This window comes from Oncorhynchus nerka, linkage group LG22, assembly GCF_034236695.1.
Source record: "Oncorhynchus nerka isolate Pitt River linkage group LG22, Oner_Uvic_2.0, whole genome shotgun sequence".
Lineage (NCBI taxonomy): Eukaryota > Metazoa > Chordata > Actinopteri > Salmoniformes > Salmonidae > Oncorhynchus > Oncorhynchus nerka.
Genome location: NC_088417.1, coordinates 20,797,403 through 20,811,522, shown reverse-complemented (window position 1 = coordinate 20,811,522; position 14,120 = coordinate 20,797,403). Strand labels below are relative to the sequence as shown.

Sequence of the window (14,120 nt, the reverse complement as noted above, 5' to 3'; positions counted from 1 at the left end):
ACTGGGTGGTTTGAGCTCTGAATGCTGATTGGCTGGCAGCCGTATACACGCGTATGACAAAACATTACTACTGCTCCAAATACGTTGGTAACCAGTTCATAATAGGAATGAGGCCCGTCGGGAGTTTGTTGTATATGGCCAATATACCACGGCTAAGCGCTGTCCTGCTTATTAACTCCCAAATACCACACCCCCTCGTGGCTTATTGCTTAATTATAGCACTGTAGTCTACCGCTCGTTTAACACGACTCTGAAAAGAGTTGTTTGTGCAAAATTACTCATTACTGAAGTGGTTTTAGTTGTCAGTGGTTAAAAAAAATTGGACACCTTCATTTTCTTATTTTATTCTGGATCACTTTGAACAATACTCCCTGTAAAAATCAGCACCTTGGAAATCAGACAGTAGTGGTCCCGGCTAGACAACTGGAGGAAACGTTACACAACAGTCAATATATAATTTGTATAGAGCAGTTTCCCTATTCCTTGACAGAAGCACCGCTGTTCTATGTAGTAGGCCTATATTTCTATGAACATTCTGTAATGTCCAATCCCACTGGACGCCAGCTGGCTCTACAACTCAGGAAGTATACATCCTAAACAGATGGGTGAGATACTTGTCCTCGAGCTGCTGTATCTGCTGGTTTTCCAGTCAGACCTGGTGTAAGCTGTGACATTGAATCAATGGATCTCCCAAGAACCAGAGTTCCCCACCCCTGTACTAACATGAGCAACAAACTACTTAAAGGAGATCGGCTCCTGACTTCCATCTAAACACAACCGTCAGTCATCTAGATCTGTCTGTAGGTCTTTACAGAGCCCTCTCGCAGTTGCTGGTAAAAGTTGACAAAGTTACAGTTGTAAAAACAGTAGATAAATCGGAGCAGTTCGTCCCACTGCAGGTGAAGACGTGAACATTACTTAACATTATTCAAGGCTGGTTGTATTGGTTCAAGTCTGCAGTATTCACAAGCACCAGGCATCACTAGATTATAGTAGCAGTGAGGTCTTCCCGGGACTACAAACATGGAAGCTTTCATCATCATGCATTAACCAGATTGAGGACACATATTTATCAATAAATCAACACTTAAGGGCTCTAATCAAGTGACTATTCAGTGTTCTAACGACGAGATTCAAGGCACAGCAGAAGTGGATACCTGGGGGCATTTACAAAACATCACACCGTCTTAGTTAGCACCGTCTAGAATAGAGATTGTATCAAAGCATGCCTCAGGTGGTCAATGGTCATCAAATGTTCAAAACTTGAAGAAATTAAAGACAGAATATAGTTTTAGGAATAAACCAGAAGTCAGAGAAAGAAAAAAAAAAAACAGGTAGTGCTGCAGGTCAACATGCATCGTACACTGTCACCTCAGATATCAGGCTATAGTCTCAAAACAATGTTCGGGCGTTCAAGAGTGGGTCTGTGGCTAAGGGGTTTGGACACTGGCTAGGGGAGGGGGAAAAAGCCAGTCACATGTTTTTAACCTGCATTTAGTCTAGCTGGTAGTCAGGGGCTAAGTAAAATGTTCAACAACCACTTGTTATGGTTGAGTCCATGTGTCCATGGATTTGGATCAAGTATAAAAAGCATAACAGAGCTAAAGAGGTTCCCCGCAGTGGATTTATTAAGACCGGTTTATGTGTTAGTTAGCTGTAAATTGAGGAAAGATCGTTCTAGTGACCATAGCAGTAAGTCGCTCTGGATAAGAGCGTCTGCTAAATGACTTAAATGTAATGTAATGAGTCCTACATAACTCGGAACAGGAAGATTTGTTGGTAGAAAAAACTATTCAAAGGGGGAAAAAAAGGTCTAAACTTCCCAGAATTCTTGAAGCACCCCAGGATTCCGACAATGAGTCGTTTGTGTTTCCTGAAGAGAAGAGCGTGCGTGCGTGTGTAAGGCCTTTGATCTAGAGGTAGAAGAGGGGATCATGGCATCTCTGATTCCCGCTCGATGCCGACATACTTCAGAGCATCTGCTTGACTGTACCTGAGAGATAAGACAAGTTAGCTACAGACATCAAATCAACCAAAGTGTGTGAGTATGCGTACGTATAAGTGTGTCAATGAGACCAAACAAGGAGCAAGTTTTAGACACCCTCCTCACGGGGTATTCAGATTGAAATGGCTGCAGACAGGCTGGTTAGTAACCCGTATATACTGACCGGTAGTCAAAGAAGAGCTCTTCTCCAGTCTGGATGGTTCTCTTAGCAAAGATCCCTATCCTGTGGTCCCCATTCACCATCATCACTGCAGAGATAGGAGACTGTCAGCACAACACAGAGGTCTTATCAGTGAAACTCTACATCAGTAACGTCTGTTGGTCCCATCTGCCGGTGTATTAGGTTATACACAACTGGCTGGATCAGCTGACATACTATACATCTGGTGGTTTAAACAGTACCGTAGCACACCACGTCTGATCCTCTCTGGAAACAGTCACCCAAAATCAACTAATGAAAGGGATTATGGCATTGTCTGACCTTTTGCATAGCAGTTGGGGTGGACGGAATGGTTGGCGAAACGAATCTTGTTTCCTTTCCTAGTAGCATCCACTACAAAATCTGGGGTGGAGAGAGAAAGAATTAGCTTTCCCTCCCACTTAGCTTATCAAAAACAGTATTTCAATACTTTTGTATGAGTGTGTGTTACCGTTGTTGAGGTTGAAGAGGAAGCTACACATGTATTTGTCGTAGACCTTCCCTCTGCGATCCGCCTCATCTTGGGAGATTATCTACAAGGAAAACAAAACAATTATTTTCCACAGGCTTGTACATTACACACAAGTCAAACAAAACCATCACCCTGACAGACACAGGGCCAAGCCTCACCTCCCCACAGTACTCAGAGATGAACTCATTCTTCTGAACTGGCTCTTTGATGAAGATGCCCCAGCCTGCTACGTCAGACGGAGCTAGGAGCAGGTGCTGAGAGGGGGGGAAATCACAAGAGTGAGCTACTGATATCAAGTGTGTGTGTGTGTGTGTGTGTGTGTGTGTTACCTTCTTGGCTCCCCTCTGTATGGAGCAGTTTTTACAGGAGACGTTCTTGCTGTCCCAGTGTTCAGCGGCTCCGCAGGTCAGACACAGGTCAGGGTCACACTCTCTGACCGCCAGGTAACACGGACACTGTTTAGTGTTACACTGGGCCTTACACCTGCAGCCTGGGAAACGGTTCTGACCTACCCACACACAGAGATAGAGAGACGATTCGAGAGTGTGGTTTGCACTGTAATTATGGATCAAAATAAAGTATTAAAACATTTCCTCACACTCTGAGCTGCACTGGCAGAACTTCTCACAGAAATTCTGAGCAGTGACACAGGGACAGGAGGAGTCACAGGGCTGGCGGGGGTGGTCACATGGCTGGTAGTTGTACACGTGGTTGGACGAACCATCTACAGGGGGAGGGGTCAAGCACAGGTTAGCGCTGTCACACAAAGAAAAACTGATAAATGAATCACAATGATAAAAAAAAACACATTCAATCACATTCTAAGATTGAGTGAGGCTGTAATGTCAGGAGAGTTCTAGAGACAATCTTCACCTTTCTTCAGTTGGATCTTCCTGCAGTGAGTGGCCCACAACCTAAAAAGGAAGATTGTGAGTAGTCTTTTCCGTGGAAGTTGACAACCAGAGCTTCTGACTGTCCTGCAGTCAGCCCATTATTGCACCCTGAAGTAGTCTGTCCATATTTGGGCATGGCGTACCTGTGTTTCCTCTTCTTCTTGCGAGGGGGCGTGTCTTCGTCCTCAGCCGGAGCACGAGCGATGATACTAGACTCCTTCACTCTGAACTCATATACCTAGAGACACACCCATTACCAGACAATATACAAAATGTCTTTCCATAAAACCTGCCAAGTAAAGAGGAAGTCATGGGAGAGAAAGCCAGAGAAATGCATAGGTGCTGTGGTGATAAAAACATACCTGTCTGCAGGTCTTGGTTCCTATGAGCCGTGCTATAGCGCAGTAGTTGTCGTAGTAGGTTCCGATGAGAACCCTAAAGAGTGAAGCCTCGGCTCCGCTCCAATCAACAACCTGAGGGTCACACGTCAGCTTCAACTTCACTGGAGTCTGGCACCGTGAGTTACCCTCTGGATTACATAAAAGGCAATGGTTAGTGTGTGGGTGTGTGCATAGGACTGGGTATGGTGTTTGGCTGGCGCACGTATGTACCTGAACTGCTGGTGGTCTCGTCCTTCTTGTCATCATCATCATCATCGTCATCGTCATTATCGTCGTCTTTCCCCTCCCGCTCGCTGTCCGTGTCTTTGGTGTCGGTGGAGACTGTTGGTGTACTGGGCCGGCTGTTGCCGATGGGTCGTCCCCGGCGACGGCTCACTGGGCGTTTGGAAGGGGTCTTGGACCTCTCGGTTGCCATGCCGTCAGGATACTCCCTCACCAATCCATCCTAGACAACCACCACAGAACAACAGTCAGAACTGAAGGTGTATGAGTGTGTGTCTGAGTGTGTGTCTGAGTGTACTTGCCTGCACCAGGTACATGTAGCACTCGTCACCACAGGGTTTACTGTCCACCAGATTCTCCATGTTCTTACGCTTATAGGTGTTAGGAGTCGCATGGAAGGCTGGAGAGAGAGATACAAAGACGAGAGAGATGAGGGGTCATAGTGAAGTCAGAGTGTTGGTGCAGAACAGTCCAAATGTGGTGAGAGAGTGTGTGTGTCTGTCCGTACACTCACGGTGCAGGAAGCAGTCGTATTTGAAGCAGCGTCGGCAGAAGAGTGTGTGGAAGGAGTGTAGACTCTGTTCCCTCTGAACGGAGCGAGCGTTGGGACCGTCCATGTTAGGAGTACACTCTGGAGGCAACGCACCAGGCAACTGGGGCTCTGTCAGCTCCTTGTACCTGATCACACACACACACCATTAGATCTGAGGCAGGACAGGAATATGTTCTACTGACACACACGGGCTGATACAATAATCATATTATCGTGTAACCAACAATTATGGACAATAACTGAGCTAAACAAATGATCGTCATAATTTTCATAGATTAATTTTAGTAACGGGGGTATTCAACTATATTTTCAAGTAGATATAGTTTACCCAATAGCAGTTTTTCTTTTTTACATCAAGAGGGTAAAGTTGGTAATGATTTTACGACCAGAATGGCACAGTTGAGAGAAGGTTCATTTCCAAAAGCTCCAAACATTAGTTTGAGAGACAGGGTGCCATCAAAGCTGTGTTGTATTCATTAGGTATGACAAACCTCATTTGCAAATATGCATTATGTACAGTACAAGCTCTGAAATAAAAATCACAATCATTACAATAACCGTGTCCATTTGCATGACAATTAATTGTTACTCCAAACTTCATCATCACTGCCCTAATACACATACACTTTATATGAAACACACACACACACACAGAGGGGTAGTTACTTTTCTCGAAGTTCCTCTGTTGAGCCCTTATCAGGGAACATTGAGGAGATGGCTTCAAAGATCTTATCAGACGGAAACTTCTTAGAGCTGTCACTGCTGCCTTGGCCTGCAAGCAGAGGACAAAGGGGTCACACACACAATTTCTACCAACAGTCACTGCGTCAGCCCACACAGGAGAGCGTAAGGAGAGATAGAAATCTGAAAGGACAAGGACCTAGGGAAGGGAACTAGGGGAGAGATCTGTGAGATAAAGGTTTAAGGGAATGGTTTTGGGATAGGGCCCATATCTATTCTCGGTTGGATGATAGCAGTGGCCGTCTGTCTTACTGTCAGTGTTGATCAGGGGTTCCTTTCGGGGGTCCTCGGCCAGGTGGTCCTTCGCCTCACAGAGCTCCATCTTCTCAAGCTTAAACTCCTGCTCTTCTTCATCATCATCCTCATCATCGTTGTCACTGTACTGGGTCAGGGCACCCACCAGCTCCACAAAGATCTCATCGTTGATGAAACCGCACTCTGGAAACCCAGACAGTCATTTAACATGAACACACACAACACATCCAAAAACACAAGACTTGATAATATCAAATATTTGTGTGTGTGTGTGCGCAAGCGTGCACGCACGTGCATGTCTTACCCCTGTCTCCGTGAACTTTGCCATCGTAGTTCTTGATGAGTTCTTCTATGAAGGTTCCGTCTTGGTCCAGAATCTCGTCTCCCATGTAAGGGATGTTGTGGAGAACCGTTTCGTCTTCTACCTACAAGGCAGACCAGGTGTGTCAGGACAACTCCATTATTGTCTGTGACGTCACTATCATCAAGTCGGTACTAGACTACGGCATCGGGTTGGATAACTGTGGTTCTAGTGCACGTGTCAGAACAAGCTTAGTATTGCGTGTTTACAATGAAGTTCTGCTGTAGCAGTGTGTTTGCCATGAAGTTCTGCTGTAGCAGTGTGTTTACCATGAAGTTCTGCTGTAGCAGTGTGTGCGTGTTTACCATGAAGTTCTGCTGTAGCAGTGTGTTTGCCATGAAGTTCTGCTGTAGCAGTGTGTTTGCCATGAAGTTCTGCTGTAGCAGTGTGTTTGCCATGAAGTTCTGCTGTAGCAGTGTGTTTACCATGAAGTTCTGCTGTAGCAGTGTGTTTACCATGAAGTTCTGCTGTAGCAATGTGTTTACCATGAAGTTCTGCTGTAGCAATGTGTTTACCATGAAGTTCTGCTGTAGCAATGTGTTTACCATGAAGTTCTGCTGTAGCAGTGTGTTTACCATGAAGTTCTGCTGTAGCAGTGTGTGCGTGTTTACCATGAAGTTCTGCTGTAGCAGTGTGTTTACCATGAAGTTCTGCTGTAGCAGTGTGTGCATGTTTACCATGAAGTTCTGCTGTAGCGGGGACCAGGAGTACATGACAGGGACAGAGGCTACAGCGTTGAGCGTCTTCAGAGGTATCACCTGTTTGGAGAACTCAGAGAAACCACTGTCCACCGTGCACTGTAGGAGACAAGACCACACACACACACTAGAGGACTCAGACAAGCCTCCACGGGAAAGTGAAGTGTAAAAAGTCCTAACTGGTGAAACAGTAAACTGGTAACGTAGATTTTCAATATCTCTGGAAAGGTGTGTGTTGTTTGTGAAACATGCGCCGACCTCTCTGGTCCCTCGTAAGGAGCTAACAGATGTCATGATGTGAACGGGCTGGATCCTTCTGGTCTTCCACTCGGCGTTCAGGATGTCTGTCCGCTCCAGGATCCTCTGACGGTTCGAGTTAAACATACTCTGGGGGGAGAGACACTGTCAGAAACCTGTGTGTGTGTGTGATAGATCTATAATGTTTGTGTATATGTACCTTGACCTCATCAGCCCGCCTGAAACGTTTGAGTTGGCGTAGCCTCATGTACTCAGACTTCACCCTTCTCCTCCAACACACTGGTCCCTTCTCAGACCGCTTCCCTGTCAGCACCATGGTCAACCTGGAACACACACACAGTTTTAGAACCATGCACAGTACAGGAGTAAAAGCAATGGTTCTGGATTAACGGCTGGACCCCATAGCTGGTCATGGAACATGTTGATAAGGGTGCATGCACAGTCTCTTCAGAGTCAACGGCTGTTTCAGTTTCAATTCCCACCTCTACTCCCTTTCTACAGCTGCACTGAGACAGTCATGCCAGGCCAGTTCATAGTCATGCAAATAAGGGGAAACACCCCCAAACTAATTTCTGGTTGCATGTTTCAAATTCATTGTCCATTTACTTGGGGTAAAACATAAATCAGTCTTTGCTGGCTTCCATTACACATGCTCAGTCCCAACTAAACACAGTATTGAAGCCTCCATAATAACATCCGCGTCTCTCTGCTCGATAAGGCCTGGAGAAACGGATGCTGAAGAGGGCCCTAGTTCGAAGTCATTGGCAACAGAAATTAAATTAGAGTTGTGCGTCTGCTACGTGACTGCTGTCTAGAATAGGATGAACTTTAATGTCCCCAAGGGGAAATTGTCTTACCAACAGAGTACTGCTGTATACAAAATAGACACGGTACATTACACACTCAGGTTTTTTTCTGCATAGTGTTTTTTCCAGCCTCCTATGTCCAAACAGTACAATTATATATATTTTATAATTTGGGGGGTGGACATTTTTTTTTGTGTAAAATTAAAATGACTAAAACCAGATATAATCGCAATTGTAAAAGAGAACTTGTTCTCAACTTCCCTACCTGGTTAAATAAAAGGTTAAATAAAAAATAAAACAAAAATGTAAAAAATAAAGTATGTAGAAAAGATAATGGACCTATATATTTTTTACAAGATAATCTTTGAGAACTAACAATCACCAAAATAAACACTAGTCAGTCAAATTCCCCAAATTATGCATTCAGAAGTATTTTTTGTCATGGCATGGGGCACCCATTGATTTGTTATAATGTTTGAGTCACTCAGATAGCATAAGCCATGGTGAAATGTGTAGAATTTAAGGAAATCAACTTTGAAATCAAATCAAATGTATTTATTTATATAGCCCTTTGTACATCAGCTGATATCTCAAAGTGCTGTACAGAAACCCAGCCTAAAACCCCAAACAGCAAGCAATGCAGGTGTAGAAGCACGGTGGCTAGGAAAAACTCCCTAGAAAGGCCAAAACCTAAGAAGAAACCTAGATATGAACCAGGCTATGTGGGGTGGCCAGTCCTCTTCTGGCTGTGCCGGGTGGAGATTATAACAGAACATGGCCAAGATGTTCAAATGTTCATAAATGACCAGCATGGTCGAATAATAATAATAACATGGCAACATGTTCTCAGCCCCATGGCACGAAATTAGCTTTAAAACGGCACCTTTATCCTCTTAGCAAAATGTGTAGAATTGCAGGACATGAGCTTTAAAACAGCTACATTTTGTCACTGTGGCCAACAGGAGGGCCTCTAACATTTTAAGTCAGTGATTGCACCATTGGCCAAACCCATGGTTCCACCCCCACCACCATTTTCACCCAGAATAACCCTGCAGACTAAACATGCATAATAAATACATTGCATTGTCTGTGATTGGTCAAAACAACTTACTGATCACATACTGCTAGAAAGAACACTGCCTATAGCTCTGACTAGAGGAACTAGAATGTATCATTTTCTTAATCTGCACTGATATTGTGCATCCGTCCTGCCTGGGTGGGTCTAACCCCATGGATCCCCTACCTTAAGGAAATACAGTATCCTGTGCTGCCATGAAAATCTGTTATCTTATCACACCAGTCACCACACTGGATGCTCATGTTTAGGGCTTTGCCACGCATAGAGGAAAGGAGACTTACTGTAGAATTACACATCACTGAAAATTATTTGTCAAATTTTTGTGTTCAACAGTTCAATACAAACATGTTCATATGTTAGATTGAAGGGCTCAATACTCAAAGATGGAGGGCACAATTAACAGTATAATTAAAAGGTAATAGAGAACAATAGTAAATGAGTCTCTTTTTGTAGGCACTAACTCCTCCATGGTTCGTTGAACAAAGTCTTTCAGCTATTTTTTTTAAAACGAGGTTTTTGGATAAACGCCCAAAATAAGGCCTGTGTCTGTGGTAAACACATGTTAGGAGATCTTATACGTTTTGTTCCATGAGACCATCTTCATCAGCTAACATCACTTTGTGATCTTTGAAGCATTTATGTAATACTTAAAAAATATATATAACGCAAATAAAGACTTTAAAAGGTAATGTTAACTGATTGATATTACCATTATAGAAGTAAACGTATAAGATCTCATAAGCCTGTGTTAATGTCAGACCTTATTATCGGCGTTTATTCAAAAACCCTATTCCTTCCTCATAGAAATGTCTAAACTAACCAGAGGTAAATCATTTCCGGTTTTTAGGACTACAAGCTGGCGAGTTGTATTCTGTACTAGACTAGTGCCATATTACTGGTATGTAGTGGCAAGTGGCTGAATAGCGTCCCTATTGAAAATATGAAGAACAACAAGTATATCAGAGTCGGGAAGGCTTTCACCTTTCACTCTCAACTGCCTCGAGTGACACACATTGGAGCCTAATTCTGTCATTGTCATTGCTGTCATGTCAAATGTGACTCATTTTTTATAGAATTGTAGCGAACACTAGCTAGCGGTTCTCGAGGTAGCTAACGTTAGTATCATGCACATTTCCCAATTCAGATGTTAGCTAGCTAAATGTCCATTTCAAACCATCCTGACAAATAATTCGATTTAGCTAGCTAACTAATGTTAAAAGGATGAATGAATGACACCGCTACACAGTTCGATAAAGTTCAATGTTGGGAGTAAACGTGTAAACCTGGTACGATTTGAAGTGAAGAAAGGAAAACCCCTCCGCGCCTCCACCGCAGACAAACACTCCAGTTAATTTGCAAAACAAAATAACGTTACACAACTGTCATCTTGCCACATTCATTGGCTGGCTAACTTATTGGCATAATTTACAAAGATAACTTCCAGATCAAACAAGTGAATAAATGTATCAATTCTAACATTAACCTTCCATACATGGCTAGCCGGTTAGCTAGCAAGCTAACTAGCGACCAAGACAGAGATAGCTAGCTAGCGTTACATATGTGGCTATTATTTATTTTTTCAGAGGAAAGAAGAATTGTATATTTTGACAGCATTTCCTACCTGCAGAGGGGGGTCAGTCCTCATTCAATGAAGTGACTCGGGATCTATCCGATACGCACCAAGCGAGAATCTTTCGTTGATCGGGATTGGATTACTAACGTTACTATGTTTTGTTGGCTAGCTCGTTAGCACCGAGAGAAAGGGGGAGTCGATTCACCTCGCGCGTCCTCTAGCTAGCTAGCGAACACCGGCTTGCTACCCTTCTTTCTGGCATGTACTTCCCAATGGAAATAACACGGATAGTTTGATGCGGAATTAACGTCTTGTAAAATATTATGTTTTACTGAACAGTTTCTCAATTTCTATATTTCCGCCTCAGCAACTATTCAAACGTCTCTCTCCGTCTCTTTCACTCACATTCGCCGCCCACTCGGGCCACTGCAGCTTCAACGAGCGCCAAACATACGGGCCAATCACCGCCGCCGATATTCAAGATTCTCACACGGTGCATTGCGATGGGTCGGATTGTATCAGGGAGCTGGCCAATGATAGGCCGCGCTACAACGGGGCCCCGGAATGGGGGACATGTGGAGAAGTTTCCTTTGTTCTCTTGGTTATCAACGATACAAATGCCTAGCAAAGATGTAGATACGAAGTGTTTACGATATTACCTGGTGCCACATGTATGTGCAACTATTTACAATTACGACTCCTCATCATGGTAATATCATATTTAATAATCCATGAGAAAATATGTAATGTACAATTTCAGTAGATATGAGTAAATATTGGTAGCAAAACCGTTTATTACAAAGCAATGTACTAAACGGTGGATGTGTTTTATATTGTACAAAACAGTGTATATAGTAAATATCTGCTTTATTTTTATTCTGGTCATGGCATGTAACCTTGTTATGGTCGGGTATAAGCCTCAACAGTCTAAAGTCGCTTTCTGTCATCACATTTTCTCTATATGCACTGACAGCAAAGAGCTAGGGAGGATAATTGCTTACTCATTGCGTTAGCTTCCCTCTCCTCAAAACTAATTGAAGGAGAAGTGGCTCTCATCTAATAGATTTTGGGAAGGAGAGAGGACGCGAGGAGTGAGCAATTATTCTCCTTAGCTCTTTCCTGAGTATTCAATTGACATCTTACCCATGACAGTAAAAACTAATAATTGTTCATCCTCTTGTACATACTTTACAGCTAGGCTGAGTTCACTGACTTGTAATCATGTAGGGAGGTCGACAAGGAGAGGGAGCCACTTTAGATTATTGAGAAGGAGCCCTCCTCTCCGCTAGGGTTATCCAGTTTACTAAGTCCCGCCCTTCTCATACGCTCATTGGTAGATGGCCCGGGATACGAATCGGCCTCGTTCAGAACAGTTCAGTTTGCTCATACAGTAATAGCAAAGATTTTTATAACTAAACCAAGATTGACCAAAACCCGTCGTTTCAAATGGGAACGAATGAGTCAGAACTAGTAAGGAGGTGGGCAGAGCCAAGCACGAGCTAGCGAGATCCTATTGGCTCATATTTCCGTTAGGGAACGCCTAGTTTGAAGTGCGCGTGTGCATTTTATAAAAAATTATTTAACCTTTATTTAACTGTGAAGTGCGTGTGTGCATTAACTAAATTCGCATTTGCACTCCTAAACAATGCACTTTTTAAAAAACTTTAGAAAAATGTCAAGTCTACAAAATTTTGTCCACTCTGTTCATAGCATATTTTAGTTTTGGGAACAGAACTGTATTGAGATCAATTGTTTAATCGATTAGAAAATAAGCAGAAAATCGGCCAAAATCCATCTCATTGCATCTTCTCCCACTGCCAGCCATGTAACGTACTTAAGTAAAAAAAAAAAAAAAAAGTTTAATGTACCACTTAAGTCGTTTTTTGGGGTGTCTGTACTTTACTATTTATATTTTTCTCTGCTTTTACTTCACTACATTCCTAAAGAAAAGGATGGACTTTTTACTCCATACATTTTCCCTGACATCCAAAAGTACTAGTTACAATTTGAATGCTTAGCGGTGCAGGAAAAATATCAAAATCACACACTTATCAAGAGACTCACTAAACATGAATGCTTCCTTTGTAAATTATGTCTGAATGTTGGAGTTGCCACTAGCTGTCAAAAAAAAAGTTATAAAAAAGGAAATTGTGCCATCTGGTTTGCTAAATATAATGAATTTGATGTATAGCATTTACTTTTACTTTGTACTTTTACTCAAGTATGACAATTGAGTACTTTTTCCACAACTGTACTTAAGTACATTTAAAATCTTATACTTTTAGACTTTTACTCAAGTGTATTTTACTGGGTTACTCATTTTATATTAAGGTATCTTTACTTTTACTCAAGTATGCCACCACTTCCCACTGCCTGACATTTGGCTTTGGAAACGCCAAGCGGATGCTTCACATTTATACATCCAGTGAAATATTTTCAATGAACAGAAATATCTTTCTCATTGTTCTATCTGTGGTAGTATTGTCTACAGTATGCACAGAATATTCAATATTTTCATTTTACAAACCACATCTCATGTGTTCTATAGCCCTCAAATTCAACTCTGAACCTCAAAGCCAGTTCCACTGCTTTTTTTCATTGTTCCCCTCAAGGTTATTATAGTAAACTAGAACAGAAACTAAAACTAATGATGAATGATTAGCATGAGGTTGTAAGTAACATGAACATTTTCCAGAACATAGACATATCTGATATTGTCAGAAAGCTTAAATTCTTGTTAATCTAACTGCACTGTCCAATTAAAAGTAGCTATTACAGTAAAGTAGCTATTGTTTGAGGAGAGTGCACAGTTTTGAACTTAAAGTTTTTAATTTACAAATTAGGCACATTTGGGCAGTCTTGATACAAAACATTTAACAGAAATGGATTGGATCAGTCTAAAATGTTGCGCATACACTGCTGCCATCTAGTGGCCAAAATCTAAATTGCACCTGGGTTGGAATAATACATTATGGCCTTTCTCTTGCATTTCAAAGATTATGGTACAAAAAAAAGTTTTTTTTCTTTGTATTATCTTTTACCAGATCTAATGTGTTATATTTTCCTACATTCTTTTCACATTTCCACAAGTGTTTCCTTTCAAATGGTATCAAGAATATGCATATCCTTGCTTCAGGGCCTGAGCTACAGGCAGTTAGATTTGGGTACGTCATTATAGGCGAATATTGAAAAAAGGGTCCGATCCTTTAGAGTTTTTTAAAGATAGACTTTATAATTGAAAGGTAGACTCAGCTAGATGATGTTGTCACAAGCAGCACCCAGATAGTGGGAGCGTTTGAATAGTAAGGCAAAAGCAACCGACTGTAGACGATCATCGGGAGTGGTTTTCCAAAAGCAAGGCTCAGATCAACATGGCATTAGGCAGGTTTCCATTGACACAGGTTTATTCTACAAAAGCAATTTCGCAAAAAAAAACATTGCGACTTGTGTAATGGAAACGGCAGATATAGGAGACATTTTCTAAAGACAGACATTTTTATGAGTTCGACGGGTAGATTTTTTTATTTCTTTATTGCAACAAATGATGGAGACTGTGTTTTTCAGGTAAATTATGATTGCCGAATACGTAACTATAAGCTCCACTT

General features: G+C 42.2%; 1 protein-coding gene across 4 annotated transcripts; it reads right to left on the bottom strand.

The window, feature by feature from the left end:
• Nucleotides 1–328: 328 nt before the first annotated feature.
• ezh2 (enhancer of zeste 2 polycomb repressive complex 2 subunit) lies at nt 329–10,945 on the bottom strand. 4 transcript variants are annotated; one of them, XM_029626507.2, is made up of 20 exons: nt 10,564–10,945; nt 7,258–7,381; nt 7,059–7,187; nt 6,780–6,899; nt 6,046–6,166; nt 5,739–5,924; nt 5,412–5,517; nt 4,701–4,870; nt 4,495–4,592; nt 4,181–4,415; nt 3,932–4,098; nt 3,713–3,807; nt 3,550–3,590; nt 3,275–3,400; nt 3,006–3,184; nt 2,835–2,930; nt 2,656–2,737; nt 2,487–2,567; nt 2,169–2,253; nt 329–1,993 (listed from the first exon to the last, which is right to left on the bottom strand). In XM_029626507.2, exons 2-20 carry the CDS (start codon nt 7,372–7,374, stop codon nt 1,933–1,935), a joined length of 2,295 nt encoding a protein of 764 aa, XP_029482367.2. In that variant the 5' UTR covers nt 7,375–7,381; nt 10,564–10,945; the 3' UTR covers nt 329–1,932. The 4 variants fall into 4 exon arrangements, with proteins under 4 accessions (XP_029482367.2, XP_029482368.2, XP_064863125.1 ...); XM_029626508.2 differs by having other exon boundaries at nt 4,707–4,870; nt 10,564–10,944; XM_065007053.1 differs by lacking the exons at nt 6,780–6,899; nt 7,059–7,187; nt 7,258–7,381; nt 10,564–10,945 and adding an exon at nt 6,342–6,750.
• Between the last annotated feature and the right edge of the window lie 3,175 nt (nt 10,946–14,120).